Below are 24,972 nucleotides of genomic sequence, written 5' to 3'. Positions count from 1 at the left end.
GATGGGGTGGGCAGTGGGGTCCAGTCTGAGGAGCCCGCTCGTCCCAGAGCACCGTGAACGCCCTGACGTCCGAGCTGCGGGACCTGCGGGCCCAGCTGGAGGAGGCTGCGGCCACCCACGCCCATGAGGTGAAGAGGCTGCAGGAGCAGGCCCGGGACCTGGCCAAGCAGCGGGAATCCTGCCTGCGCGAGGTGAGCCGTGGCCCCTCGCTCATTCCCACAGCAAGCCCTCGTGCCAGAAAAGCGTAAGAGTCATCCCTGCCTGTGAGGACAAAAGAACGGCCAACTTGAACAGGGGTCCGGTATTAAGCACCTGTTGTGCAGCCAGCCCCTCGGGGACTCAAAGAAGGCCCGGCGGGGTCCCTGCTCTCTTGGTGCTGTCCACAGGGCCATCCTTGGTGATAACTTCCGGCCAAAGCACCACTCGCTCCTTGCACGCCCTCACCAAATCGTGACTCCCAGCCTCGCCGTGGAGGGATGGGGCAGGCGTCCAGGCCCAGGGATATTGGGGACAGCCGGTCTTGGCCCCGGGTTTCCAGCCCTCAGCCTGGGGTCACCCGGCTGTCCTCACAGGCAGAGGAGCTGCGGACTCAGCTGCGCCTGCTGGAGGACGCCCGCGACGGCTTGCGGCGGGAGCTGCTGGAGGCCCAGCGCCGGGTGCGGGAGAGCCAGGAGGGCCGCGAGGCGGAGCGCCAGGAGGCCGGCGAGCTGCGGCGCAGCCTGAGCGAGGGCGCCAAGGAGCGCGAGGCCCTGCGGCGCTCCAACGAGGAGCTGCGGGCCGCCGTGAAGAAGGCCGAGGGCGAGCGCATCAGGTGGGCTGCCCTGGGCTACCACCCCGGGTCCTTCCCGAGCCCAGCCCCTCTCACAGCATCTTGTCCCTGGAACCTAACTTCACGCTGATGATTCTGGGCCATTGCCCAGGTGGGCAGTCTCTGCCCTCTGACCACAGGAGACGCATGAAAATGATCCCCAGGCCTTAGGGCCCGGCAGGTGATTTTCCTACCTGTGCGAAGGGGAAAGGTGGCAACCATCAGGGTGGGGTCTCTGCTGCCACCATCCTGAACACTGGTCCCCCAGAGTCACTTGTCCACCTTTCCTGGCCAAGGCCAGGAGGCACTGGAGCATTGGAGACCCTCTAGGCTGAAGGCCGGTGCAACCCATTCCAGGCACCAGGGGAAGGGGCTTTGTGTTGGGCCATAGACTCTACTCTTCCCAGGACTGGGCCAGCCTCTGCCCTCTGCCCTCTGCCCCCTCCAGCCTGAAGCTTGCCAACGAGGACAAGGAGCAGAAGCTGGCCCTGCTCGAGGAGGCTCGGACAGCCATGGGCAAGGAGGCCGGGGAGCTGCGCGCTGGGCTGCAGGAAGTGGAGCGCTCCCGGCTCGAGGCTCGGAGAGAACTGCAGGAGCTCAGGCGGCAGGTAGACCCCCAGCGCTAGCCCTGCCCCGGGACTGGCTGCGCGTTGCTGGCGCTGAGCTCCCTGTAAAACCAGAGGCTTCCTCCCCAGCCTGGGTATAATGGATGGGCTCCGAGGAGTCCTCGAGCCCCTGAAACTGCAAAAGTGTGTGCGTGTGTTGGTGTATATACTCGTTCCCACATTTTTCTAAGGAGAGGGTCTGGGGCATTTGTCCAGGCTCAGAGGAATCTGTGAACAACAAAAAGTGAAGACCCCATGCTCTATGTCAGGGCTCAGCAAGCTTTTCTGTCAAGAGCCAGGTGGTAAATCTTTTCAGCTTTGTGGCCCACACAGTCTCCGTCACAACTGCTCACCTCTGCCTCGGTGGTGCAACCAGCAGTGTATTAGCCAGCCACAGGGGTGCTGATGCAAAGTACCAGAAATCGGTTGGTTTTATAAAGGGTATTTATTTGGGGTAGGAGCTTACAGATACCAGGACATGAAGCATAAGTTACTTTCCTCACCGAAGTCTATTTCCATGTGTTGGAGCAGGATGTCTGCTGATGTCTGCAAGGTTCAGGCTTCCTGGGTTCCTCCCTTCCAGGGTCTTGCTTCTCTTTCCTCTGTGACTTTACTTCCCGGGGCTCCAGCTTAAGGCATCAGCATCAAACTCCAGGATCAAAAAACCCCTCAACTCTGTTCTTTGCTATACCTTTTATCTGTGAGTCCTCACCCACCAAGGGGTGGGGACTTAATGCCCTAATGATGTGGCCCAGTCAAAGCCCTAATCATAATCTAATCACACCCAGGTACAGACCGGATTACAGACATAATCCAACATCTATTTTTGGGATTCATGACCATATCAAACTGCTACAAGCAGCCAGACAGTCTGTGAACAAGTGAGCATGTGCCCTCATGAAAACAGGCTTATGGACGCTGAAATTTGAATTTTGTATAATTTTCATGAGTCAAGAAACGTTCTTCTTTTGATTTTTTTTTCCCTCTAAAAATGAGCCATTTCCAACCATTTAAAAGTGGAAAAACCATTTTCAGCTCGCAGCCTCACAAAAATAGGCAGCCAGCTGGATTTGGCCTGGGGACTGTAGTTTGCGGAGCCTGGCACTAGATCAGCTCCAAACTCATCAACAATAGCAGGCATTTCCAAGTGTGCCCCTGAAGGCCGAGCACAGCCCAGAGCCGGGGGTTCAGGCTCTCCCCGCCAGGAGACTGGAAGGAAGAACAGGAAACAGCCCTGTGGCTCCTAGGCTCTGTCCCACCTGGAGGTATTGACCCGATAACAAATCCTCTCCACCTCCGGCCAAGGCCCCCCTCCACCCAGGCCCCCTCCGGTGTGGGAAACCGCATTGGCGTGCCAGGCCCTTGCTGGGTACTTTGTGTGCTACAGTGTGATCGCCTTGTCCTCTACCACTGTCCCAGTATGGAGGGGCAGGTAGGCACTACCCACGCCCTTATGGGGAAGCAGGGACTTAGAACACACCTTTGCATTCCACTCATCTGGGATCAAGGCCCAGTCTGCTGCTTGCGGGCTGTGTAACACTGGGCTAGTTGCTTCACCTCTCTGAGCTTCAGTTTTCTGTTAAATAGAAGTAATGTTAGTTGCCCCATAGGGTTGTATGATGATTAAATGAGTTAATACCAGCAAAGTGCTTAGACCAGTAAGAGGTCCATGCAAGTCAGTCATCACTGGAGACCCGCAAGGTGATCCAGGGAGCCTTGTTCCCTGCCCTGCAGAACTCTTGAGCCCCGTAGACCCCTGACCCCGTGAACGGAAGTTCTGAGCCTGCTGACTAAGGGGTAAACTGAAGCCATTGTGCCCAGGTGCTCGAGCTCGGTGGGGTTATCTGGGGTGGCTCCCAGGGGGTTGGAGATGGTTTGAGTCGCATGCCCCCAGGGCCAGGCATGGACTGGGGAGTGTATAGAGGCAGAACTGAGCGGGCCGCTGGAGGAAGCTGCGGGCACTCGCCACCCTGGGCTGGACGGGACCGGGGAGCTGGGGATGGGTCCCACATCCTGTCTGTGCCTGCACCCGCTTGTAGATGAAGATGCTGGACAGCGAGAATGCCCGGCTGGGCCGGGATCTGGCAGAGCTGCAGGGCCGCCTGGCACTGGGCGAACGGGCAGAGAAGGAGGGCCGGCGGGAGGCCCTGGGCCTGCGGCAGAAGCTGCTGAAAGGCGAGGCCAACCTGGAGGCTGTGCGGCAGGAGGTAATTGGGCAGACGGGTGGGCTGCCTGGAGGAGGAGGGTCCTAGGAGGCTGGTGGGCCGCCCTCTCCCTTTCTTCTCCCAGTAGAGGGAAGCGGGTGGGGACCCCCATGTTGGAGCCATTCTGAGAGATTACCCCTTCCCCAGTACATGTCCCTGTCTCCCATTCCTTGAGACTTTTCCCCAGTTTTAATAATAATAATGACTGCGAGAAGTAGGGGCCTACTGTGTGCCAGCACCAAGTGGGGGGCTCTGTAGACATCATCTTGTTTGATCCTCCCAAGAGTCCCATCAGGTAGGTATAGTTAGCCCTGTTTTATAGAGAGACTTGGACATCAAGGCTCAGAGAGGTCAAGGAATCTACCCAAGATCATACAGCCACCAGGTCTCTCTGACTCCAAAGCTGGCACTCTTTTCACTCTGCCTTTTCTGGGCATTCCCTTCTTGTGAATCCACTGTGTGACCTTGACCAAATCACATAACCTCTCTTTGCTTCAGAGCCCTCATGGGATAGCACAGCGGGGGATGTATGTAGGATCTGGCACAGGTCCTGGCATCCAGGTGGGATTTGGTAGATGGTGGCTACTAATGACCATGAAAAGTTGGCTTATTCTCTAAATTGGACGGGTTTTGTGTGTGATCATATACACATCAGGAAATAATTTTTTATTATGTGCCCCCATTGTGTGAAGATTTATTTATAAATTATGTGCACTGAGAGGCAATGTAGTGGTAAAGAAAATAGCCTCTGGAGCCACAGTGCCTGAATTTGAATCCCAGCTCTGCAGCTTACTACTGTGTGACCTTGGTTGGGTTACTAACTGCTCTGTGCCTCAGTTTCCTCATCTGTAAAATGGGGACAATTCATAGAGTGATAGAGTTGAAATTTTTGGGTAAGTACTTTGCACAGCACCTGGCAGGTGACTGGCCCTAGGTATATAAGTGTTAGCTATTGTTATTATGAATCAAGTGTGCACAGTAGAAGGCCTAGAAAGAGGAATAGATGAACACATTCTAATCGTTTCCTCCCACATTCTGTGGATGCTCTTGCACCGCCTTTTTGGGTGCAGTACGGGCCACTTAGTGGGTGTGCTACAGGCTGGGCCGGGGAGCTGAGACGCCCGGTTGGGTGGGAGGCGACCCTGCCTGACCCCCACCTCTCTGCCTTGCCCCCACCCCGCCCCAGCTCCAGGGGGCCCAGCGGAAGCTGCAGGATCAGGAGGGCGAGTTCCGGACCCGCGAGCGCGGCCTGCAGGGCTCCCTGGAGGAGGCGCGCGGCGCCGAGAAGCAGCACCTAGAGCACGCCCGCAGCCTGGAGTTGAAGCTGGAGGCGGCGCGGGCCGAGGCCGCGGAGCTGCTGCTGCGGCTGAGCGCGGCCGAGGGCCGGGCGCAGGGCCTGGAGGCCGAGCTGGCCCGCGTGGAGGCGCAGCGGCGCTCGGCGGAGGCCCAGCTGGGAGGGCTGCGCTCGGCCCTGCGCCGGGGCCTGGGCCTGGGCCGCGCCGCCAGCCCCGCCTCCCGGCCCCCGCCCGCCGGAGGTGAGCGCGGCGGGGGAGGGCGCCGTGGGCGGGCCTCGCTGCGGCCCCGCCCCCGGCTCGGTCGGCCCCGCCCCCGGCTCGGTCGGCCCCGCCCCCGGCTCGGTCGGCCCCGCCCCCGGCTCGGTCGGCCCCGCCCCCGGCTCGGTCGGCCCCGCCCCCGGCTCGGTCGGCCCCGCCGGGCCACGCCCAGAGTCGAGGCACTGCCTGAGCCCCGCCCCTTTCACAGGCCCCAATCCTCGCCTAGTGCAGTTCGGCAAAAGAGCCCGCCCCCCACTGGCTCGCCCCGCCCTCGAGGCAGGATCCCCTAGCCCCGCCCTTTTACGAGGCCCCTCCCCTTCGCTGCACCGCGCGGTCGCCGGTTCGCTGTCTTTTGGGGGTCGGCACCTCGTCGTAGTGGCTTAACTTCTCTGAGCTTTGAGTCCCCGTCTTCTTAAACGAGCCCCGCGCTGTCCCTGCCAGCACTCCATCGTCTTTGGACTCCCATCCCCAGCTCCATATCCCTGCAGACCAGAGAGGTGTGACCCCGACATCTCCCTCAGACACAGGCCTGAACCCCCTTCCAGGAGCTCCTAAAGAGACCCCCCCAGGCCCCTCTGCTCCCTGTAGTGAGCGCGCGGGAGCAGCCCCTCGGGAGCAAGTCGTGTTGTCTCAGCCGGACCTGAGCCGACGTTGCTTCCCAGGGCTTAGAAGCAGAAGCTTGTGGGATGTGGACAGCTTCAGACCCAGGATCACATCCGTTCCCACATTGACCCCACAAGCCTGCGGGGGTGCTTTAAGCACTGGGGACGGGGCAGCAAACAGCTGTGGGGCATTTCTGCCCTGCTGGAGCCAGTAGGCATGGAAGGAGCAGACCATAAAGGACCTGTGGTGTTTGCAGGGGACAGGGAGCGCCTTCCCGAGGAGGTTGTCGTGGGAGCGGGCACGCAGCTCCTGGAGGCAGAGGCTGAGGACAAGAGGAAAGGTCCTGAGTGGAAGAAACTGTGGACAGGGAGGGCCACAGAGCAGCCGGCGTGGGGAGGCGGGAGTCCTGCTCTGGGGGCTTGTGGATGCAGCCGGGCGGTGTAGGTGCCACTTGGCAAGAGCAGGCCGACGCTGCCGGCCGACTGGCCGCCGATCCTGCAGTTCTGGTGTTGACCGCCAGGGGCCGCCCTGTTACTGTCCGCCCTGCCCCTGTCACCTCCCCATTGCCCATCAGCTACCAAACAACCTTCAAGGTTTTCTGCCGGGAGTCATCCTGTCAAGGTTCAAACCTCAGCTCTGGAACTTTCCAGCTCTGAGCCTCTGAGCGGGTCACTATACTGCTGTGAGCCTGCCTTGCCTGCAAAGGGGGGAAACTGGTACTCGTCTCTTGGGGAGTGACTGAGGAAGAATGAGGTGACAAATGGAAAGTCAAGTGCCTGGCACATCGTAAATGCTCAGTCCAAGGGAGATTTGAGGGGAAGGAGTGTCTGTCCGTGGACAGGGCCTGGGGACGCAGCGGTGGATGGAAGAGGCAAGGTCTCAGCTCTCATAGTGGCCGTGGTCTGGGTGGGGAGGCAAACATCAGACTCTCACGAAGGTGGCGTGACCTTGCCCCACGCCAGCCTGGGGTCAGGGAGGCCTCTGAGGAAGTAACATTTATATTTTAGGCCTAAAGGATAGGCCAGGGAAAGAGGGGCCATGGGAAGAAGAGGGATGGGATGTATGGAACCCTAGGGCTGGAACATGGAAGGTTCTAGAACATGGGAGCTGAGGCTAGTGTGCAGGCCAGCTTGTGAAGGGAGAGTGATACCGAGGTGGGCGGCAGGGCCTCTAAGCTGTGGCAAGGGGGTTGGGCTTGCTTCTGAGGGCTGTGGGGACCAGTGAAGGGTCTTAAGCAGGAAGGTGAGGAGCGCTCGTGCGGCTGCTGGGCTGGCAGGGACCGGAGTGCGTGAGAGGCATTAGAAGCCTGCAGCCGCCGTCCAGACAGCAGGGGCCAGCGGCTCCTGCAAACCGAGCACATCTCTTCCAGGAAGCGGGGAGGGGCTCAGCAGCCCCAGCCCCATAGAATGCAGCCCAGGGTCCGAGCCACCATCTCCAGGACCTGTCACCTCCCCAGCACCTCCAGACCTGGATCCTGAGGCAGTGCGGGGGGCCCTCAAGGAATTCCTGCAGGAGCTGCGGAGTGCCCAGAGAGAACGGGTGAGGCTGGATGGGAGCCTGGGTGGGCGAGGGCCCGGAGGGGGGATGCAGGTTGTTCAGAGCAGGGGTATTCCCCTTGCCCCCCTGGGGGGCTGCAGGACGAGCTTCGGGTCCAGATGAGTGCCCTGAGTCGCCAGCTGGCCGAGGTGGAGGCCGAGAGGGACAGCATGACCTCACGGGCAAGGCAGCTGCAGAAGACTGTGGCCGAGAGCGAGGAAGGTGAGTGGGACCCTTGGGGCCCCTGCTCTACCCTCGGTGATCTTGGCTGCCGAGGTGGGGAGGCTGGAGAACTTGGCCCAAACGGCTCCTCTTCCCTGCCCTGGCCACGGGACCCCCAGGAGGCCCTACCGGTCAGCCCCACCCCGTGTCCAGAACTTCAGTCTCGGGGGCTCAGGGCCAGGCCAGCGCGGGAAGGAGTGCAGGCTGAGGAATCTGTGGCCTGCTCAGCTCGGCCCCGGGGCTGTCCCTGGCCATGGCTGACGGGGCTGGTGGGGGCCGCAGCCCGGCGCAGTGCGGACGGGCGGCTGAGCGGGGCCCAGGCGGAGCTGGCGCTGCAGGAGGAGAGCGCGCGGCGCAGCGAGCGGGAGCGCCGGGCCGCGCTGGACCAGGTGGCTGCCCTGGAGAGGAGCCTGCAGGCCGCAGAGGGCGAGCACCGGACGAGCCAGGTGGGCAGGAACTGGAGCAAGCAGGGGCGAGGTGCTCGTCGGAGATGTGAATGAACAGAAAAATGCCTTCTGTGCATTTTGGTGTCTGTCTGCCTGAACCTCACAGTTTTTGTTTCCTATTTGCTGCTTAATGCAAATACCATGAAATGGGTCGGGTTTAAACAAGGGGAGTTTATTAACTTAGTTCTGAGGCCCAGAAAAGGTGCAAACCAAGGCATGGTGGAGATAATGCTTTCTTCCCAAAGACTGATCCTTGGGTCCTCTGCCACATGGCAAGGCACGTGGCGGTGTCTGCTGGTCTCTCCTTTCTCTTCTTCTCTTCAGGGTTTCATTACTTGCAGCTTTTTGTTCCCATGGTTTTTTCTTGCCCTCTTTCCCATCCCGTTTATCAAGGACTTCAGTAAGAAGATTGAGATCCATCTTGAATGGAGTGGGTCCCACCTTAAGTGAAGTAGCCTCATCAAAAGATCCTACATACAGTGGTTTACAGCCACAGGAATAGATTAGATTTAAGAGCATATCTTTCTGGGGGTACTTAGAGCCTCAAACACATCACACACAGCAACCCACTGGAGTGTCTTTCAACAAAAGCACGTTCAGATTCTCTCTTCTCATCGCATTTCACATTGAGGTCAGTGAGCTGTAGAAGAAAGGGCTTGGACTTTTGAGTCAGGCACCCTCAGTTTCCTCATCTTTTGGGGGAGACCCATCCTTGTCGAACAGAGGCAGTGCGCGTAAGCTTGTGACACTTGGGTGGTTCTCGGGGACCTCTGCTTCCTCCTCTCTGTTCTGTGTCTCTGTATAGCCACGTGAGTGATGTTCTGGGGTTTTTACGTTATGTGGGGGACACCCCTGTGTACCTGCGTGTGTGTGTTACTCTGTGTGCTTGAGGCATGCGTGCCCAGCCTCTCATGCAGCCAGTGTCCCTCCCTTCCTCCCTGCCCTGACCCTCCGTTACTGCCCCCGCCAGTACCCCCTGCCTCTGGCTCGGGGCCGAGCTGGAGCTGGATTGTTGTGTCTGCGGCTCCAGCCCTGGCTGTGGGCCCAGCCGCAGGGGCTGCAGGAGGAGGCAGGGAACAAAGCTGGGCAGGAGCCAGAGCGGGGCCGCGGGCCCAGGCAGGGCAGCGCTGGGGCTCTGAGCAGGGCAGGAGAGGGGCCGGGCCCGAGGGGAGAGTGGCTGTAGTAACCCCCTTGACCCACCCTGTCTCAAGGACTGCGGCAAGGATTAAAGAGCCCCAGTCTGTCCTGCCCTGTCCTGTTATTGTCAGAGGGAAGGAGAAGCATCTTCCCCCAAAACCCCAGGAAGGTGGGGCCCAGGGCTCCTACCTGTCTCAGCTCAGGTTCCATGTAGCTTCTCGGCGATTCAGTGGGGAAGGGCCCTGGAATCTGCATTTTTCAGCGTCCTCCCCTGGGGCTCTTTTTTTTTTTAATTGAAGTATTCATTCATACATGAACACACATAAACAATAAGTATATAGTAAAGATTGCGAACTTACAAAGTAGACATATGTAACATCACGCAGGGGTCTCATACGTCATCCCTCCACCAGCTCTTTGTACTGGGGTGAAACATTTGTTACAAACCATGCAAGAGCATTGTCAAAATACTACCACCAAGTATATTCCTTATCTTACATTTGGTGAGTTTCCCCCACAACCCATAGTATTTTTTTAAAACGTATGTTTGTTACAGATATTGTGAACTTGCAAAACAATCATACAGATGTGTAGATTTCCCCCAGGGCTCTTTTGAGGACCCAGTTTGTGGCACCTCTGGACCAGTCCAGTCCCGCCCCCCACTATACAGATGTGAAACAGGCCAGAGAGCGGAAAGGGGGTCCTGGATCACCCAGCCTGTTAAACTCAGCCCAGACGGGGAGGTGGGAAGGGCTTCTGGGATCTCAAGTCCATCCGTCCTGTGCACAGACGGGAGCCCGAGGCTCCAAGAGGGGCCCAGGCTGGCCCAAGCCTCCCAGTGGTTGGAGCAGCTGCCTCAGGACTGCTCCCCACTTCCTCCTAAGGGTCCTGAGGGGGTGGGGGTGTGAGGCGGGTGTGGCCCCTGGGACCTGAGACCCCACCCCCCACCGTCCCGCCCCCCACAGGAGAAGATCAACAAGATGAAGGCCAACGAGGTGAAGCTGGAGAGCGACAAGCGGCGCCTGAAGGAGGTGCTCGACGCCTCTGAGAGCCGCACCATCAAGCTCGAGCTGCAGCGGCGTGCACTCGAGGGGGAGCTGCAGCGCAGCCGCCTGGGCCTGAGTGACCGCGAGGCCCAGGCCCAGGTTCTCCAGGACCGGGTGGACTCCCTGCAGAGACAGGTGGGCCCCCCCACCCCCACCACACCATCTGCCTGCCCTGTGCCACGCGCTTTACAGGGCCTAGGTCCTCCCCGAAATAACCCTGCGAAGCAAGTATCATCATCCATGTTTCGTGGATGGGCAAATGGAGGCTCAGAGAGGTGATGTCACTTGCCCAAGATCACATAGCTAATTAGAGGCAGAGCCAGAATTAGGACTTGGGACTGTTCGACCATTAATGTACACTCGTAGCAGACGTGGGAAATGTTTGAGGCATAGATTCCACTCATTTCCTTTTTCACCTTGGCTGCCAGGAAGCTCAGTTCTAATTTCAATGCTCAGTATGTCCACTTACTCTGCAGTTATCCACCAAAACTAAGAACACAAACAATTTCAGGGTTGCGGTGCTTTCCCTTTCTCCTCCATAGCAGGGAGGACAGGAAAATGAGAATGGGGCAGGGTCCACAGGGTCTGAGACAACCAGGGAGGTGGCATTCTGGGCGAGGGTAGTTACCTAGCAGTGGGGATGGGGCTCAGGTTGCAGGAGGCTGGGCCGGTGGGAGGGTGCAGGAACAAAGCCACGGGTGAAGGCCCAGAGAGACATGGGAAGGGCTTGAGCTGGGCACAGCCTGGTGGAGCTCACAGGGGGAGCAGAGGGGAGCAGAGCCGCTTGACCGTCCTGTCCTCCTGCCAGGTGGCAGACAGTGAGGTGAAGGCGGGGACCCTGCAGCTGACCGTGGAGCGGCTGAGTGGGGCCCTGGCCAAGGTGGAGGAGAGCGAGGGCGCCCTGCGCGACAAGGTGCGGGGCCTGACCGAGACCCTGGCCCAGACCGGCGCCAGCCTCGCCAGCTCCCAGGACAAGAACCTGCAGCTGCAGAAGGCCCTGGCCGCATGTGAGCATGACCGCCAGGTGCTCCAGGTATGGGGCTCCAGGGGCTGGCTGGGGGGGCCCAGGGAGAGATTAGCCCATAGGAGAAGGCTTGGAGGGGCCCTGATAGAGAGCCAGCCACTGGGGCCGTCAGTTGAGAACCCTAAGGAGCCCATCAGTGCAAGCGGGTTTTAGGGGCGAGCGAGCCTCCAGGTGCTGGCTTGGGGGTACCCGGGTGCCAGGTTCAGTGGGGTGAATTGGGCTCTGCAGGTCAGTGGAGAGGCTGTGGGCCAGGCCCGCCGTCTGGTGCCCCAGGTGAGACTCTACCTATTTTCTGGGCTCTCAACCTGCCCCAGAGGTACGGAGTAGAGGGGAGCCCTCCGCCTCAGGGGTCCCCAGGCTGGCCTGGCACCATCACCCCTGTCCCCCAGGAACGGCTGGAGGCCTCCCGCCAGGCGTTATCGGAAGCCCGGAAGCAGAGTGGCTCCCTGGGCGAGCAGGTGCAGACCACGCGGGCCGAGCTGGCAGACCTGGCGCTGCAGAGGGCCGAGGCCGAGGGCCAGCTGCAACAGCTGCAGGAGGTGAGGCTGGGGAGGCCCCTCTGTCCCCCGGGACGGGGTGGGGACCTTCCCCCATCCCAACCTTCTCCGCACACCTCAGCCTTCGCTCCTGCGAGGGAACCTGGGTCCTTCAGCCCATGTCCCCATTATACAGAGGAGGAAACTGAGGCCCAGAGAGAGGGGTCCGGCCTGCGGGAACAGTTCTGTGGCACGGGCCTCCAGCAGCAGCAGCTCCAAGCTTCAGGTGCACGCGCTGAGGCCCAGAGGCCTTGGGGACGTGCCCGGCTTCCATTGCAGGCTCTGCAGCAGCGGCAGGAGGGCGAGGCCGTGGCCCTGCACGCCGTCCAGAAGCTGCAGGACGAGCGGCGGCTGCTGCAGGAGCGCTTGGGCAGCCTGCAGCGCACCCTGGCCCAGCTGGAGGCCGAGAAGCGGGAGGTGGAGCGGGCAGCCCTGCGGCTGGAGAAGGACCGTGCAGCCCTCAAGAGGATGCTGGACAAGGTGGGCTGCTCCCCCCGGGCCCTCCCCAGCCCCCCACTTCCTCTGGGGCCTCGCCGTGGCTGGTCCTGGCTGCATGGCCCCGCAGTCTGGGGGGTGGGGTTGCCGGTAGATGGTGCTCCACTCCGGTTCAGGGTCCCAAGCCCCCCCTGCTGCCTCAGGCTCTCTGATGCTCTCCCGGTCTCCCCCCCTAGGTGGAGCGGGAGAAGCTCCGCAGCCACGAGGACACAGTGCGGCTGAGTGCGGAGAAGGGCCGCCTGGACCGCACCCTCACCGGGGCTGAGCTGGAACTGGTCGAGGCGCAGAGGCAGATCCAGCAGCTGGAGGTCCGGTCCCTGCCCACCCAGCCCTGGACACCCTCTCTCTCCCCAGCCCCCAGCCCCTGACCCCGCCCCGGCCCGAGAGCCAAGCAGTCCCAGGTGGGGCTCTGGCTCGGCCAGTTCAGGGCCCTCGATTCCCACCACCCTGGAGTCCACCCTTGGGTGGGGTCCCAGAGCCAGGTCCTGCAGGGAGGCAGAAAGAAGAGTCTCTGAAGGCCTGGTAGCACGTGAGCGTGTGTGTCTGTGTGTGCTGTGGCCGGGGGCAGGCATGTACATGTGCGTGCTCTTGTGCGAGTAACACGAACGCTTGGGCTGGGATGTGGCACGTCTGAATATGATAAATGCTCTGCTTGTGCAGGCGTGTTTGCGTCCACATTTGTCTTCACGTATGTGGATGTTTTAGGCATATTGGGCTTCTGGGCACACGTTTGCATCTGTGTGAACGTGGGCAAGAATCGCCTTTTTACTCCTGTGTATACGTGGCCGTCTGTCTGAATACGTCTGTGTGTGCCTGCCTGCGCGGGGGTCTCTGGGTACCCTGACCTGGGATTCACAGCCTGTCAGGGCCAGGGCTGCAGCCCCTGCCTGCCCTGGCCTCACCCTGAGGGTTTTCCAGGGCCCCTACCCCCCGAGGGGCTCCCTGACACCCCGCGCAGGTACACTGGGCCAGCTCCCTGACCGGCGGCCCCTGCCTGCAGGCCCAGGTGGTGGTGATGGAGCAGAACCACAGCTCGAACCGGCTGGAGGCCGACGAGCAGCTCCGCCTAGAGCTGCAGCAGGAGGTGGAGTGCCTGCGCAGCACCCAGGTGCAGACGGAGCGCACCCTGGAAGCGCGGGAGCGGGCCCACCGCCAGAGGGTGCATGGGCTGGAGGAGCAGGTACTCAGGCCTTGCTGGGTTCCGGTCCCTTGCCAGGGGGTGGCAGAGCCTGCAGGACTCGCCCCTGGGGAGAAGAGGCCAGGATGGAGGTGGAGCTGGAGGAGGAGGAAGGGAAGGCTGCGTATGACCTCTTGGGTCTAAGCAGCTGATGACTCCCACACTGCAAAGGTCTGGGGTGGATCTCCGCCGGCATCAGGCATGGCTGGACCCAGGGGCTCAAGTGATGTCACTGGGACTCAAGTCAGCCTCGCTGTGGCTCTGGTCCCCCTGGCTACTCGCCCAGGCAGTCCCCCTCCCGGGTGGCACAGGTGACCCCCAGCGGTTCCAGCTGCAGGTTGTCCCAGCAGCTCGTCGTCCCAGAGGAGAAAGGTGGCCATTTTCCTGAGAGCACCAGCGAAGGCCCTGAGGGTGCTAACTCTGGCCAGCTCAGATCACATGCGCCTTCCTGGCCATCCCTGAACCAATCAGGTCTGCAGGGCACGGCTGCTCTGAGGGGCCAGGCCTGGGTCGCATGTCCCCCTGGAGGCAGGCCCACCCAGATGCTGATGGGGCGTAACCTGCCAAGGAGACCTGAGCAGCCTGTCTGCTGCCGGGACAAAACGAGAAGAGAGGCACCTGGCTCTTAGGGCCGCACCTCTTCGGATGCCCCCGCACTGGGTCCCTGGGGTCCCAGCTGGAGGCAGAGCGCTCCTCCACCTGTCGCCCTCGCCCACTGGAATCAGGCTGGCCCCACCTTCTCTGTCTTCCCCAGGTGTCCACCCTGAAGGGCCAGCTGCAGCAGGAGTTTCGCAGGAGCACAGCGGCCTTCTCCCCGCCCTCCGGCCCCTCGGGGAAATGAGCCTCTTCCTGTTGGGATTCCCGAGGGCAGCCCCTGGCCAGGGCCCCTCCTGTCCAGCACGTCCTGCCCAGACCTGGGCCGGTCAGGACCCCCACAGCTCGGCAGGGGTGAGGAAGAGCCAGGGTGGCAGTGCTGAGGGGTGGGTGCTCGGCTCTAGGCCAGACCAGACCCAGCAGGGGCTTTCCAGACCCAGCAGGGACAGGGTGTGTGGGCCCCACCTCAGTCCCGCTCTCTTCCCCCTGGAGTGAGCCCCTCCAGATTGTACGAGCGCCGCCTCGAGGGCCAGAGAGTCCAGGCAGGGCCGGGGGAGACCCCAGCCCGGGACCCTGGGCCGGGAGCTCAGGGGAAGGGGAGGGGCGCCCAGGCCTGGGGCAGGGCTGGAGGCCAGGCCCCACCTCTGGCTTCCCAGAGGTCTCTCCGCCTTAGTTCAAAGTGTTTGTTAGGACATTCCTCAAATTGCTCAGAGTCCCTGTATTTTTGTACCTTTCTGCAATGTTAACGGCTTAGCACTGTTGTTTTTTGTAACAAGGTTTCATTTTCTAAAACTGGCTTGTGGACATCTCTTCCGTTGGCACACCTCCTCCAGCTGGGAGAGGGGAGGGGGGATGGACGGGGCCTCGCAAGGGGGACGGGGTCTCCTGGGGAGGGGGGCTCGGGGCCGGAGGCAGAGGTCTGTGTTGAGAGGTACAGAACTACCCAACCTCACGGGCTGTCAGGTGGGACAGCCTCCAGGGTCCTGGCCACGCACCCCCATTTAACAGACGGGGCAGTTGAGGCCGGGGGGCTCTGACCTGCCCTGCCCTGCACGACTTGTGACTCTTTCCAGGCAAAGATTTCTCGCCTCTTTCTCTGGCCCCTCCACGGGATGGGCTCACACTCTGGGCAGTGGCACGTCTTCCAGGACTTGTGGCAGACCAGGGTAGGCCTGGGAGCAGGTGCAGGCTCCTGCCCTCAGAGCCTCGGTTTGCTCCCCTGTAAAATGGGAGCCTTCCTCACAGGGCGGCTATGAGCAAGTGCACATAGTGAATGCTCCGTCAGGGTTTCCAAGGAGAAATTAGGCTCGCCCGGGGGAGGCCAGCAGTCAGGTTCTGCCCCTGGGCTTAGCTTCCTTGCCTGTAAATGGGGAGGTTAGATGAACCATCACATATGGCAGTTCAGAAGGTGACAGCATGTGCAGAGCCTGCCCAGAGCCGTTTCCACGTGCTGGTAGGACGGAGGTGTGGCAATGGCTCGCCTCGCCACTGCCCTCTGAACTGTACCCCCACCCCGCCCCCGCCCTCACTCCCAAGAAGCCCTTGACCTCAGGAAGCGGACTTGGCCCAGTGGTTGGGGCGTCCGTCTACCACATGGAAGGTCTGTGGTTCAAACCCCAGGCCTCCTTGACCCGTGTGGAGCTGGCCCATGCGCAGTGCTGATGCGTGCAAGGAGTGCCATGCCACGCAGGGGTATCCCCCACGTAGGGGAGCCCCACGCGCAAGGAGTGCGCCCCGTAAGGAGAGCCGCCCAGTGTGAAAGAAAAGTGCAGCCTGTCCAGGAATGGCATCGCTCACATGGAGAGCTGACACAGCAAGATGATGCAACAGAAAGAAACACAGATTTCCATGCCGCTGACAACAACAGAAGCGGACAAAGACGACGCAGCAAATAGACACAGAGAACAGACAACCAGGGTGGGGGAGGGAAGGGGAGAGAAATAAATAAATAAGTACATCTTTAAAAAGAAAAAAGAAGCCCTTGACCTCAGTCCACTACCCTGACCTCCTGCTGTACCTCCCCACAACCCATAAGCTGCTCCACAGGCAGCCCCCATCTTGGCTTGCACCCCTTGGGTGACAGGGGACTCATGCCCTCTCCTAGCTGCCTAACAGCAAGAAAGCTGTATGCTTGAACATCTGCGTCCCTCCTGTAACATACACAAACACACACATGCCTGCATATCCCTGAGTGCGGGTGTCACGGCCCCCCCTGGGCAGGTCAGAGCTGAGGCTGGTGGGTGAGGAGGCAGGCCTGGGGCTGCAGGAGCAAGGCCATGGCTCACCTCCCCGGGGGGCCTCAGGGGGGACTGGCAGAGTTGGGGGCACCTGTATACTCTCAGCTGAAAAAGTGACTCTGAATCTTTTGTAAAAACTTGTCTTTAATTTTGTATAAAACAGGTGGACTGTGCCCGGGGGCTGCGGGGAATCTAAGCAGACCAACTGGGGTGAGGGCCATCGCCTACCTCAGGGGGTTCTGGGGGGCGGGGGTCTGTCCTCATAGGGACTGAGAAGGTTCGCCAAGGGCCCAGGTCCCACAGGGAGGCCTGGGTGCCCCTAGCCAGGGGACAGAGGCTGGGCAGTGGGGAGCCCCCATTCTGCCCCAGGGGTGGCCACAGGGAGCCCCCCCCGGGCCGCAGTCCACTACTTTTTACAGAATAAAGGGAAAATCGGGATGGGGAAAGCACCAGGTCAGGCAGGGCCTGAGGGCCCATGGATCCGAGGAGGGTCCCGGGCTCGGGGGGCCGGCGCCACCCTAGCAGCCCCCGCAGCTCCTAGCACAGGAGGACGCCACCGACTGGCACAGGCCGCTGCTGGCCATCACGCCGCATTTGGAGAACTTGTCGCGACACAGGTCCGCTGTTGGGAGGTGGGAAGGAGGGCAGGGTCGGGACTGAGGATGCCAAGTACCTGGGGGGGTAAGGAGCTCAGGGCTCCCTGAAGTGGCCGCGTGGCAGCACACGTGCTTAACGGGCGCTGGCTGGGTGCACGGGCGGATGGATAAACTCATGGGCGCAGGGCGCAGTGGGAGCGCCTGGGGCGCGGAGGCCTGCCTACCTCGGAGGAGCTCCTCGTGGGCACAGACCGTGCGGACACAAATCTCCTTGTTGATGATGTACATGCGGCGGAGGCTGGGGGGACAGGGCCAACGAAGGTCTCAGTTCCACCCTCCCCGGCCCCCGCCCCGAGAGCTGGACAGAACCTTGCGTTGGAGCCTGGTGGGGGGGGTCCTGTTCCCCAGGCCTGGGCTCGACCACAGAGTCGAGTTCAACTTGAGGATTCGCTGTCCTTCCCCACACTCCCACCCCAGCTGGCCGGAGCCCACCCCGTCCTCCTGATGGTCCTCCCGAAGGCTGCCCACCTGTGCTCACCTGTAGAAGCAGACCTCATTGAGACACTGTTTGCAAGGTTTGTGTATGGAGTAGAGGCGGGTGCACGGGTACTGTTCCTCGCGGCAGTCTGGGTGACAGGCAGGGATCAGACTGGGGGCTGGGGGCCTGGGGCCCAGAGGGCAGGAGGAGAGGGCAGCCCCCAACCTCGCCCACCCTGAGACTGGCCTGCAGGGTCTGGGTGCCCCCCAAAGTCCAGCCAGGCATCCCTTGTCCACCGAACACATGGACAACATCAGTAGACCTTCTGGAGTCGCCCACTTTCATGCAGTGTATTTATAGAGATATAAATTTACAGCCCTGCTTAGAAGCATGTGATCACACACATCAGTTCAGACACAAATCCACACTCACATCGCAGGGTCACAAGAGTCCTCCCCAACCTCCCAAAAGATTCACGTGCTCAGGGGAGCAGACGAGGGAGAGCGCGTGTTTTCCCGCACACACATTACCCTTGTGCTCTTGGCCTGGGCAGTGCGTGGGTCCCCGCGTAGACCACCAGGGTTTCCTGCCCCTCCTTGCCCAGTGCCTCTGACTGGCAGGAAGCCCCCAGCACCCTCCCTCTCCCCAGGCTGCAGCCAACTCAGCCATGGCCAACCCCAGGGGACAGGGTGGGAGCTCCCAGAGCCACCCAGGAGGCCTGGAGCTGCCAGCCCAAGGCGGGCACAGATACCCCCTTCCCCTTCCACCCCCAGCACCAGCTGCAGGCCTGGCCGCTCAGGCCTCGCTCTGCCCTCGCTCTGCCCCGGCACCCACCCCACCAACGTCTGCAAAGCTCTTACCAAGAGGCCCCGGCTCCGTGGGCTCTGTCTCTGCATTTCCTGGCGCTGGTGTTGGGAGACAGGGAGAGAGGATTCTTTGGGAGGGGTCCCCCCAGGGCAGAGTGGGGTGGGGGGGTCTTAGGCCTGTAGGGGAAGCTCAGGGGAGGGTCACGTCCCCTCACCAGAACAGACGGTCATTCCCAGCAGTTCTGCAGTGCAGAGGGAGCGGGGGAGGGGTGGGCGCTGGGGCTGGGGGCCTACCCGGGGTGGGGACCAGGAAGACTTCATGTTGGACTTGCTGCTGGGACTGGAACTGGAACTGCTCCTCTGTGGCCCGGGGGGTCACCTCTGCGGCAGGGGACGGTAAGGGAGTCTTGTCGCCACCCGCCCCCCGCCCCCCAGACCCCGTGGGCTGCCCCAAGCCCTTTACCTTGATAGTCATAGTAGTCCGGGTTATCTAAAACAAAGACAAGAACAGGGTGAGCAGGGCCCGGGCTGGCCCCAGGGTCGCAGCGGAGCCAGAGACCACCCCCCAGGGAGGGGGCCGGGCGGGGCCCTCACCGATCTGGTCGCTGTAGTGGGTGTACTGGACGTGGTCAGGGAACGGAGGCAGCGGGTCCGGGTCGTACTGGCCCTGAGCCAGCAGGCCTGCTGCGGGAGGCAAAGCGTGTGGGGTGCCCAAGGGTTCCGCGAGAGCAGGCAGGACACCGGGGCGGAGGTCCCCCGGGCAGGCCTGTGACGGCCTGGAGCTCTGCAGCCAGACCCGGGGACCCTGGGATGCAAACTCCTTCCTCAACCAGGACAGTCTTTACACTTGGCCCCAGGGCACCTCCCTGACCCCCTGCCGTCCTCCCCAGGGTGCTCCCCAGGCGGCTCCTGGTGATGGGTGTAGGATGACCGAATACCTGAAAGTAACTTGTTTCTCTCCCTGTTGCTAGGATACAAAGAAAATAATTGTATGTAAATTAGAAGGTAATGAAATGCAACCCTCTCTTTGGGCCAAAATCCGCTTTTGGTGGTCAAGAATATCCTGTTGAAGTAATGAAGTATGAAACCAGCTTCAACCAGTTGGCCGGACCTGCGGAGAAGCAGCCCCTTGCTGGCCTCACTTCAACTTGCTTAATTAACATAGTAAAATTCCCAGCCAGGGGTGGCTTATCCGCCCCTTTCTTGATCATGCAATGTATGTGCAAGCGTGATTTCCTGAATACTCATCATACAATTATATAACCAGCTATGTGTGTTCATCCATATGCATAAAAACTAATGCATAATCAAAGCAAATGCTAAGTAGTAACTTGGGTATTTAAACAAAGTGAAACTGCAGCAGGGGGAGTCAGGTCTGAGCCACTTTGGGCTGGCCTTGGCTCCTTACCTCGGCAGACGTAATAAATGTGAGTTTGCCTAGCTCTCGTGTTGAAGTTTTCTTCATGCCATCTCTGGTTATCCATAAAGGCCCTGCTTGGAGGCCTAACACCGGGACTTGCCACACTCCTGCCTGCCCCTGGCCCTATGCTCTCCCCTGTCCCTGGGCCTGGACGCTTAGTTGGCGTCTCCTTCAGTTCCCAGCTGAAATTTCCACATGCTGAGGGGCCATCCCGGGCCCAGGCCCCCCTCCTCCTCATCCCCCCGTTTATTCCCATCGCAGCACTCCACGCCATCCGACATCGATCCCGCCTGCTTGTGTGGGATCTGCCCCCCTTCCCTGCCGGCAGCTCCACGAGGGCAGGGCTCTGTCTGCCTGCTTCACTGTCGTATTCCCAGGGCTTAGCCCGCTGCCTGGCACTTAGACGGAGCTCAGTAAACATCCGCTGGGTCAATGCATGAACGTAGAGAGGGCAAGGCTACTGTGATTCCCATTGATTACTTCTCATTTGATCATCAGGAACACACCCCCACCCCCAAGGTCAAGGTTGTATAGGGTGATTGGGCCCCACATGGGTCTAGACCCCAGGCCTCCTGACTCCCTCCCTTGGGTGCCCCCTCCTCCTGCGCAGCGGCTCCCGGGGGGGCTCAGAGGTAAGAGGGGAAGCATGGCTGCCTGGTGGATTCTCCAGCATCCTGCCCGCCTGCGGTGTGCACGGCTGGGGGCAGGGTGCAGGGGGGCTGGCCAGTGCCACCTGTGGTCCAGGCAGCAGGGGGCCCTGGAGCTGGGCAGCTGAGGACTGCCACAGGGCCCCGCTCCCGCCCCACATGGGGGACGATAAGGGGGTCTGCTCCTCATCGCCCCCACCCCCAGACCCTGGGGGCTTCCTCACCCCAGCTGCCCCACCCCTCTACCTTGAGAGTCACCATAGTCCAGGTTATCTGCCCCCCCGCCCGGGAGCCACTTACCAGGCAGGAATAGCAGGAGGAGGCCGGCAGCTCTCATGACCACGGAGGCAGGCTGGGATGGCGTCAGAGGGCTTGAGCTGGAGGGAGAGGAGGGGGACAGCTGCACCCTGGCCCACTAACCCAGGGCTGCGGAGCCCACCTCCAGCCCGCTGAATCCTGGCAGAGGGAGCAGCTCGGAAGAGAAGGGTCTGGAGGTGGGGGAACTGCTCTGGAGGACATCTACAGTCCCTGGTGGCAAGGCCCAGGCCTCCAAACTGGCTCCAGGGCCGATTTCGACAGACGAACAGATCCCTCGGTCCTCTGTGCACTCAGCCCATTTCTAGCCCCCCACCGGCCCCAACTGCCCTCCTCACCCACATCCAGGTCTACCCCTCCGGCCCCGCTCCTCCCCGGAGTCCACTGCCCTGACCCTGTGAATCCTGATCTCAGGCCTGGCCCTGGGACCCCAGCTCTGCCGGGCCAACAGCCCGGGCTCGACTCGGCAGCGCTGCCAAGGCCGCCACCTGCTCCCAATTAGCCTCTGGGCCCGGAGTGTCTTGCTCAGCAGGAAACCACATGTGCACGGGCCTGGGGCCGGGCCTCGCGCAGCCAGGGCTGGGCAGGGCTCCCAGCCCCCAGAAGATTCCTCTCCTGCCAGGCCTCTGGCCTCCCACGACCTGGCTGTCTTCATGGCAGACGCACAAGACTGGGGTCTATTTGTCTGCAGCAGCAGGCAGGACTTAGGGCGGAGTCGGAGGGGGGCTTCCCTGGATTCTACAAGGGCAGTGCTGGAGGGGACCACGATTTCCCCCAGCCTGGGGCTTCTCTGAGTCCCCTAACAATGTACGGCAAGTGTTGTGTGTGTCGTTTTGGCGGGGAGAGGGCACTGGTCCGTAGCGTTCACCAGGTTTTCCAAGTTCAAGAATTTATCTAGTCCAGGCTCTAGTCTGGCTACACGGTGAATTTGGGGGAGTCTCTAGGTCCCCATGTCTAGTCCTGGCACAAAGACGGCAACCTCTAGGCGGTTAGCCTTCAGCTTGGCGGGCCCATCCATCCAGGAGGGCCTTCCTTGCCCCAGTGTGGGAAGTCCTCCCAGACCGCTAACCGGAATCCCTAACTTTGCCATATTTCCTCTGGAGTGAGTCTGGGAGGGAGAGAGGGGAAAGGAAAGGGCTAGAAACATGGGCATCCTTCCCTCTTTCCTCTCAATCCTGAGACTCCTCTGAGCCCTTGCCCACGTCCTACATTCACTGTCTCACTCCCTTCCTTGTTTAGCCTGACCCCAGCCCAGTGAGGTGGGTGAGGAAACTGAGGCAGGGGTGGGGGTATGAGGCTTTTCTCAGGCTCCATAATAAGGTGCCGGAGAGCTGGGGTAAGAGCCGGGGTCTCGGGACTCTCCAGCAGGGCCCTTCTCCTCCAGGCTCACCCAGCCTGGGTGAGAGCCGTCTGGGCGGGAAGGAGAGGACCGACGGGGTTCGGGCAGTGCCCCCTTCCCACCGCGCAGGACTCGAGCCCTCCCCGAGGCAGGGGACACCGGGCTCCCCCACACCCCCACTCTGAAAGCCCTTGGTCTCCTCATGGCAGAGGCTGGAAGACCTGGGGCCCCTTCCCCGGGCCCCCACCGGGTCCCGCTCTCCACCCCCCAGCTGAGGGCTGGGCAGGCAGCCAGGCCAGTCAGTGGGTGCTGTTGCCACTCAGGGGGATGCCCAGGTTGAGGCCTGAGGGGACCACAGGAGTCTGGGGGGGGGGGGGACTGTTCCCAAAGCCCCTCCAAGTGCCTCTCAGTCCCCTGCAGGGAGGCTTTTCCTCCCCCAGAAGGACTGGGACCAAAGGGCAAGGGGGTGGCGGTATAGGGCAGTGGGGGGGGAAAGGGGGTGTGCCCTCCCAGGGACCACCCTCCAAGCACTTCTAGACTTGCATGGGGGGAGGCCAGGACCTGCTCAGGGGCTGCCCACCCTCGCTGGCTGCTTGCACGGCAGCAGGTCCCCTTTCTCCTGGCCCCCTCCCCCTGTGCCCTTCCTGCGGGGGAAGGTAGGGGCAAAGAGGGCCAACTCGGAGCCCCCTGCCCCCACGCGAGCCAGACAGCGCAGGAGGCGGAGGGAGGACCCTGTGTCCCCCAGAGGCCCGACCGGGGCACCCACTGCCCCCAGGGCCCCGGCCGGGGTCCCCGCCGCAGGAAGCCAGATGTTGCCGCCGCGCAGCTGGGAACAATCAGCCGCGGCGCTGGCTCGGCGCGCGCCCTCGCGCCCTCGCCGTCTCTGATCTCGCTTTGTCTCTCGGCGTCTCTGTCTCGGCCGCTCCCCCCGGGCCCCCCACCCCGCATTCCAGCCTCCCAAGGAGAACAAAAGCCGCCCGGCCGCCGACGCCCCCACCTCTGGCTCCCCGCAAACTCGGGAGCCCTCTCCTTCCCATCTCGCGCCCTCCCCCCAGAGCGACCCGAACTTTCCAAGTGTCCCCTTCGCCCCCGCGCCCACGGCCCCGGCTCAGGGCCCGCGGCAGCCGCCCCCGGGGTCGGGGCTCAGCGGAGCCCGCAGCTCCCCGCACTGCGGGGTCCCCCGACGCCCGCGCCCCGCGTGCCCCGGGCGCCCCCCGCCCGCCCGGCTGCCAGGCCCGCGCCTACCTGTCCGGGTCACTCCGCCGCCCGCTCCGAGTGCGCCCGCGGGAGCCGCCCCTCGGCCCGCTCCGACCCCCCTGCGGGCCCCCGACGGGGCTGGCCGCCCGCCCCCGGCCGGAGCCGCTGGGTCCTAACGCGAGCAGCGCCGCCGGCCCGGCCGCCAGGCGCGCCCTCGGGGTTTCAGCCGGGGCTGCGGTGGCCCGGGGAGAGGGGGCGCGCGCAGGCCCCCCCGCACATCTGGTCAGCGCTTTACACGGGGCAACACGCTTCCTCCTCCTCACCTCTGCCCCATTTCACAGAGGAGGAAATTAAGGCTCAAAAATGTGATTTGCCCAGGACCACTCACCCGAAAAGAGCCCTCCCCTGTGGCTTCTCCCAACTTCCAGACACCCCCCCTCCCCGCGTTTCCGGCCTCTCTGGCTGTGCCTGCCTCCTGCCCCCGCAGGGCCCAGCACGTGGCTTCAATGAGGGCTCAGCCCTGACCAGGCCCATGTGTCCCACCGGCTCCTCACGGATGTCCCCAAGTCACCTCTGTCACCAGATTCAACGAGGATCCAAGCCCAAAATCAGGACCTCCCTCCCGTCGGCCGGGCTGCTGTTACCCAGGCTTCCTCCCCTGCCTTCGCCTTGCATCCACCCCCTCATCTAGCCCCTGGTTTTACCTTTTCACTCTCTCTCTCTCTCTCTCTCTCTCTCGAGCCTGTCCTCTGCCCCCACCGCGCGCTCCACAGCACTCTGTAACAGCCTCCAATCTGGGCCTTCCCAGGCGGACCCTGCCCGCTGTCCCAGCCAGAGTGACCTTCAGAAATGCAAATTAGACATGGTCCCCTTCTTAAAACCCTTCTAGCTGGCATTCAGGCTCAGGACTGGACCCCCCCATAAACCCCCCAATCCCAACCCTGCCCCTTCATTCCCTGCCTCCAGCCACAATGGCTTTTTTTTTTTTTTAACATTTTTTTAAACACTTTTTCCCACATCTCTTGTTGTTGTTTGCGCTCTGTGTCCATTCGCTGTGTGTTCTTTTCGTCTTTTTTTTTTTTTTCAGGGGGAACTGGGACCCCATCTCAGGACGTCTGGTGTGGGAGAGAGGGATACTCAACTTCTTTAGCCACTTTAGCTCCCTGGTCTGCTGTGTCTCTCACTGTCTCTCCTCTGCGGCTCCCTTTGCTGCGTCATCTTGCTGCTCCAGCTCTCCGTGGCGCCGGCCACCAGCTCTTTGCGCTGCGGGGCCAGCTTGCCTTCACCGATTCCCGGGGCCTCCGATACCGTAGATGGGAACCCAATTGCTTGGGCCACATCTGCCTTCAGTGGCTTTTTGACAGTCTCTAATAACCCCCATTCCTGCCACAGGGCCTTTGCTCGAGTCGTTTCCTCCTGGATGCTGGCCGAGGCCTCCTCCTTGGGCGCTCACCTCAAACCTCTCTTCCTTCAAGGAGCCTTCCTTTTCTCCCTCTTACCTGCCTCAGCCCCACCCCACTTTAATTCTCACAGCTGTCATGTTGCTTTCATATCTGTGACCATTTGATGTCTGTCCTCTCCCATGAGACTATAAGTCACATGAAGGCTAAGTCAAGGTCTTTTTGTTGCTCATTTTCAGTTTTGGTGCCTCAAGTGGCAGTTCAGTAAACATTGGTGGAATGAATGAATGAATGAATGAACGAATGAATGAATGAATGAATGAACTGTATACTTGATTCTCCTGGGAGGCACCGGGCCCCCTGCCTCTATGGCTGTCCCCGGCCCTGCCTGACTCCAGGGCTGCAGGTAGCCTGGGCCAGAGGCATGGATGACAGCAGTGAGGGCTGCAGGCTGGGAGATGGGGCTGCCCCTTCATTCAGGCCCTCGCCATTTGATCTACTTGACATCAGTCATGTGTGTCCCCTCCCCCCAACAGCCTACCCCTTAGACG

General features: G+C 61.5%; 2 protein-coding genes across 3 annotated transcripts in view; one reads left to right on the top strand and one right to left on the bottom strand.

Moving 5' to 3' along the window:
* Positions 1-14,778, top strand: part of CROCC (ciliary rootlet coiled-coil, rootletin) — a 43,057-nt gene extending 28,279 nt beyond the window's left edge. The window contains exons 24-38 of the mRNA XM_058304302.1: positions 48-191; positions 573-811; positions 1,257-1,416; positions 3,453-3,620; positions 4,804-5,176; positions 7,143-7,312; positions 7,411-7,531; positions 7,814-7,977; positions 10,080-10,295; positions 10,969-11,193; positions 11,574-11,723; positions 12,000-12,200; positions 12,392-12,523; positions 13,216-13,395; positions 14,147-14,778. Coding sequence (XP_058160285.1) covers positions 48-191; positions 573-811; positions 1,257-1,416; positions 3,453-3,620; positions 4,804-5,176; positions 7,143-7,312; positions 7,411-7,531; positions 7,814-7,977; positions 10,080-10,295; positions 10,969-11,193; positions 11,574-11,723; positions 12,000-12,200; positions 12,392-12,523; positions 13,216-13,395; positions 14,147-14,233 — 2,730 coding nt within the window. The 3' untranslated portion in view covers positions 14,234-14,778. The remainder of the gene's footprint in view (positions 1-47; positions 192-572; positions 812-1,256; positions 1,417-3,452; positions 3,621-4,803; positions 5,177-7,142; positions 7,313-7,410; positions 7,532-7,813; positions 7,978-10,079; positions 10,296-10,968; positions 11,194-11,573; positions 11,724-11,999; positions 12,201-12,391; positions 12,524-13,215; positions 13,396-14,146) is intronic.
* Positions 14,779-16,347: 1,569 nt separating this feature from the next.
* Positions 16,348-23,172, bottom strand: MFAP2 (microfibril associated protein 2). 2 transcript variants are annotated; one of them, XM_058304312.1, is made up of 9 exons: positions 23,070-23,172; positions 20,471-20,547; positions 18,698-18,787; positions 18,567-18,593; positions 18,398-18,484; positions 18,158-18,202; positions 17,358-17,445; positions 17,044-17,117; positions 16,348-16,845 (listed from the first exon to the last, which is right to left on the bottom strand). In XM_058304312.1, exons 2-9 carry the CDS (start codon positions 20,505-20,507, stop codon positions 16,742-16,744), a joined length of 552 nt encoding a protein of 183 aa, XP_058160295.1. In that variant the 5' UTR covers positions 20,508-20,547; positions 23,070-23,172; the 3' UTR covers positions 16,348-16,741. The 2 variants fall into 2 exon arrangements, with proteins under 2 accessions (XP_058160295.1, XP_058160296.1); XM_058304313.2 differs by having other exon boundaries at positions 18,698-18,784.
* Positions 23,173-24,972: the final 1,800 nt, after the last annotated feature.

Source organism: Dasypus novemcinctus, chromosome 9, assembly GCF_030445035.2.
Source record: "Dasypus novemcinctus isolate mDasNov1 chromosome 9, mDasNov1.1.hap2, whole genome shotgun sequence".
Classification (NCBI taxonomy): domain Eukaryota; kingdom Metazoa; phylum Chordata; class Mammalia; order Cingulata; family Dasypodidae; genus Dasypus; species Dasypus novemcinctus.
The sequence above is the reverse complement of the archived record's forward strand: the minus strand, read 5'-3'. Positions and strand labels throughout refer to the sequence as shown.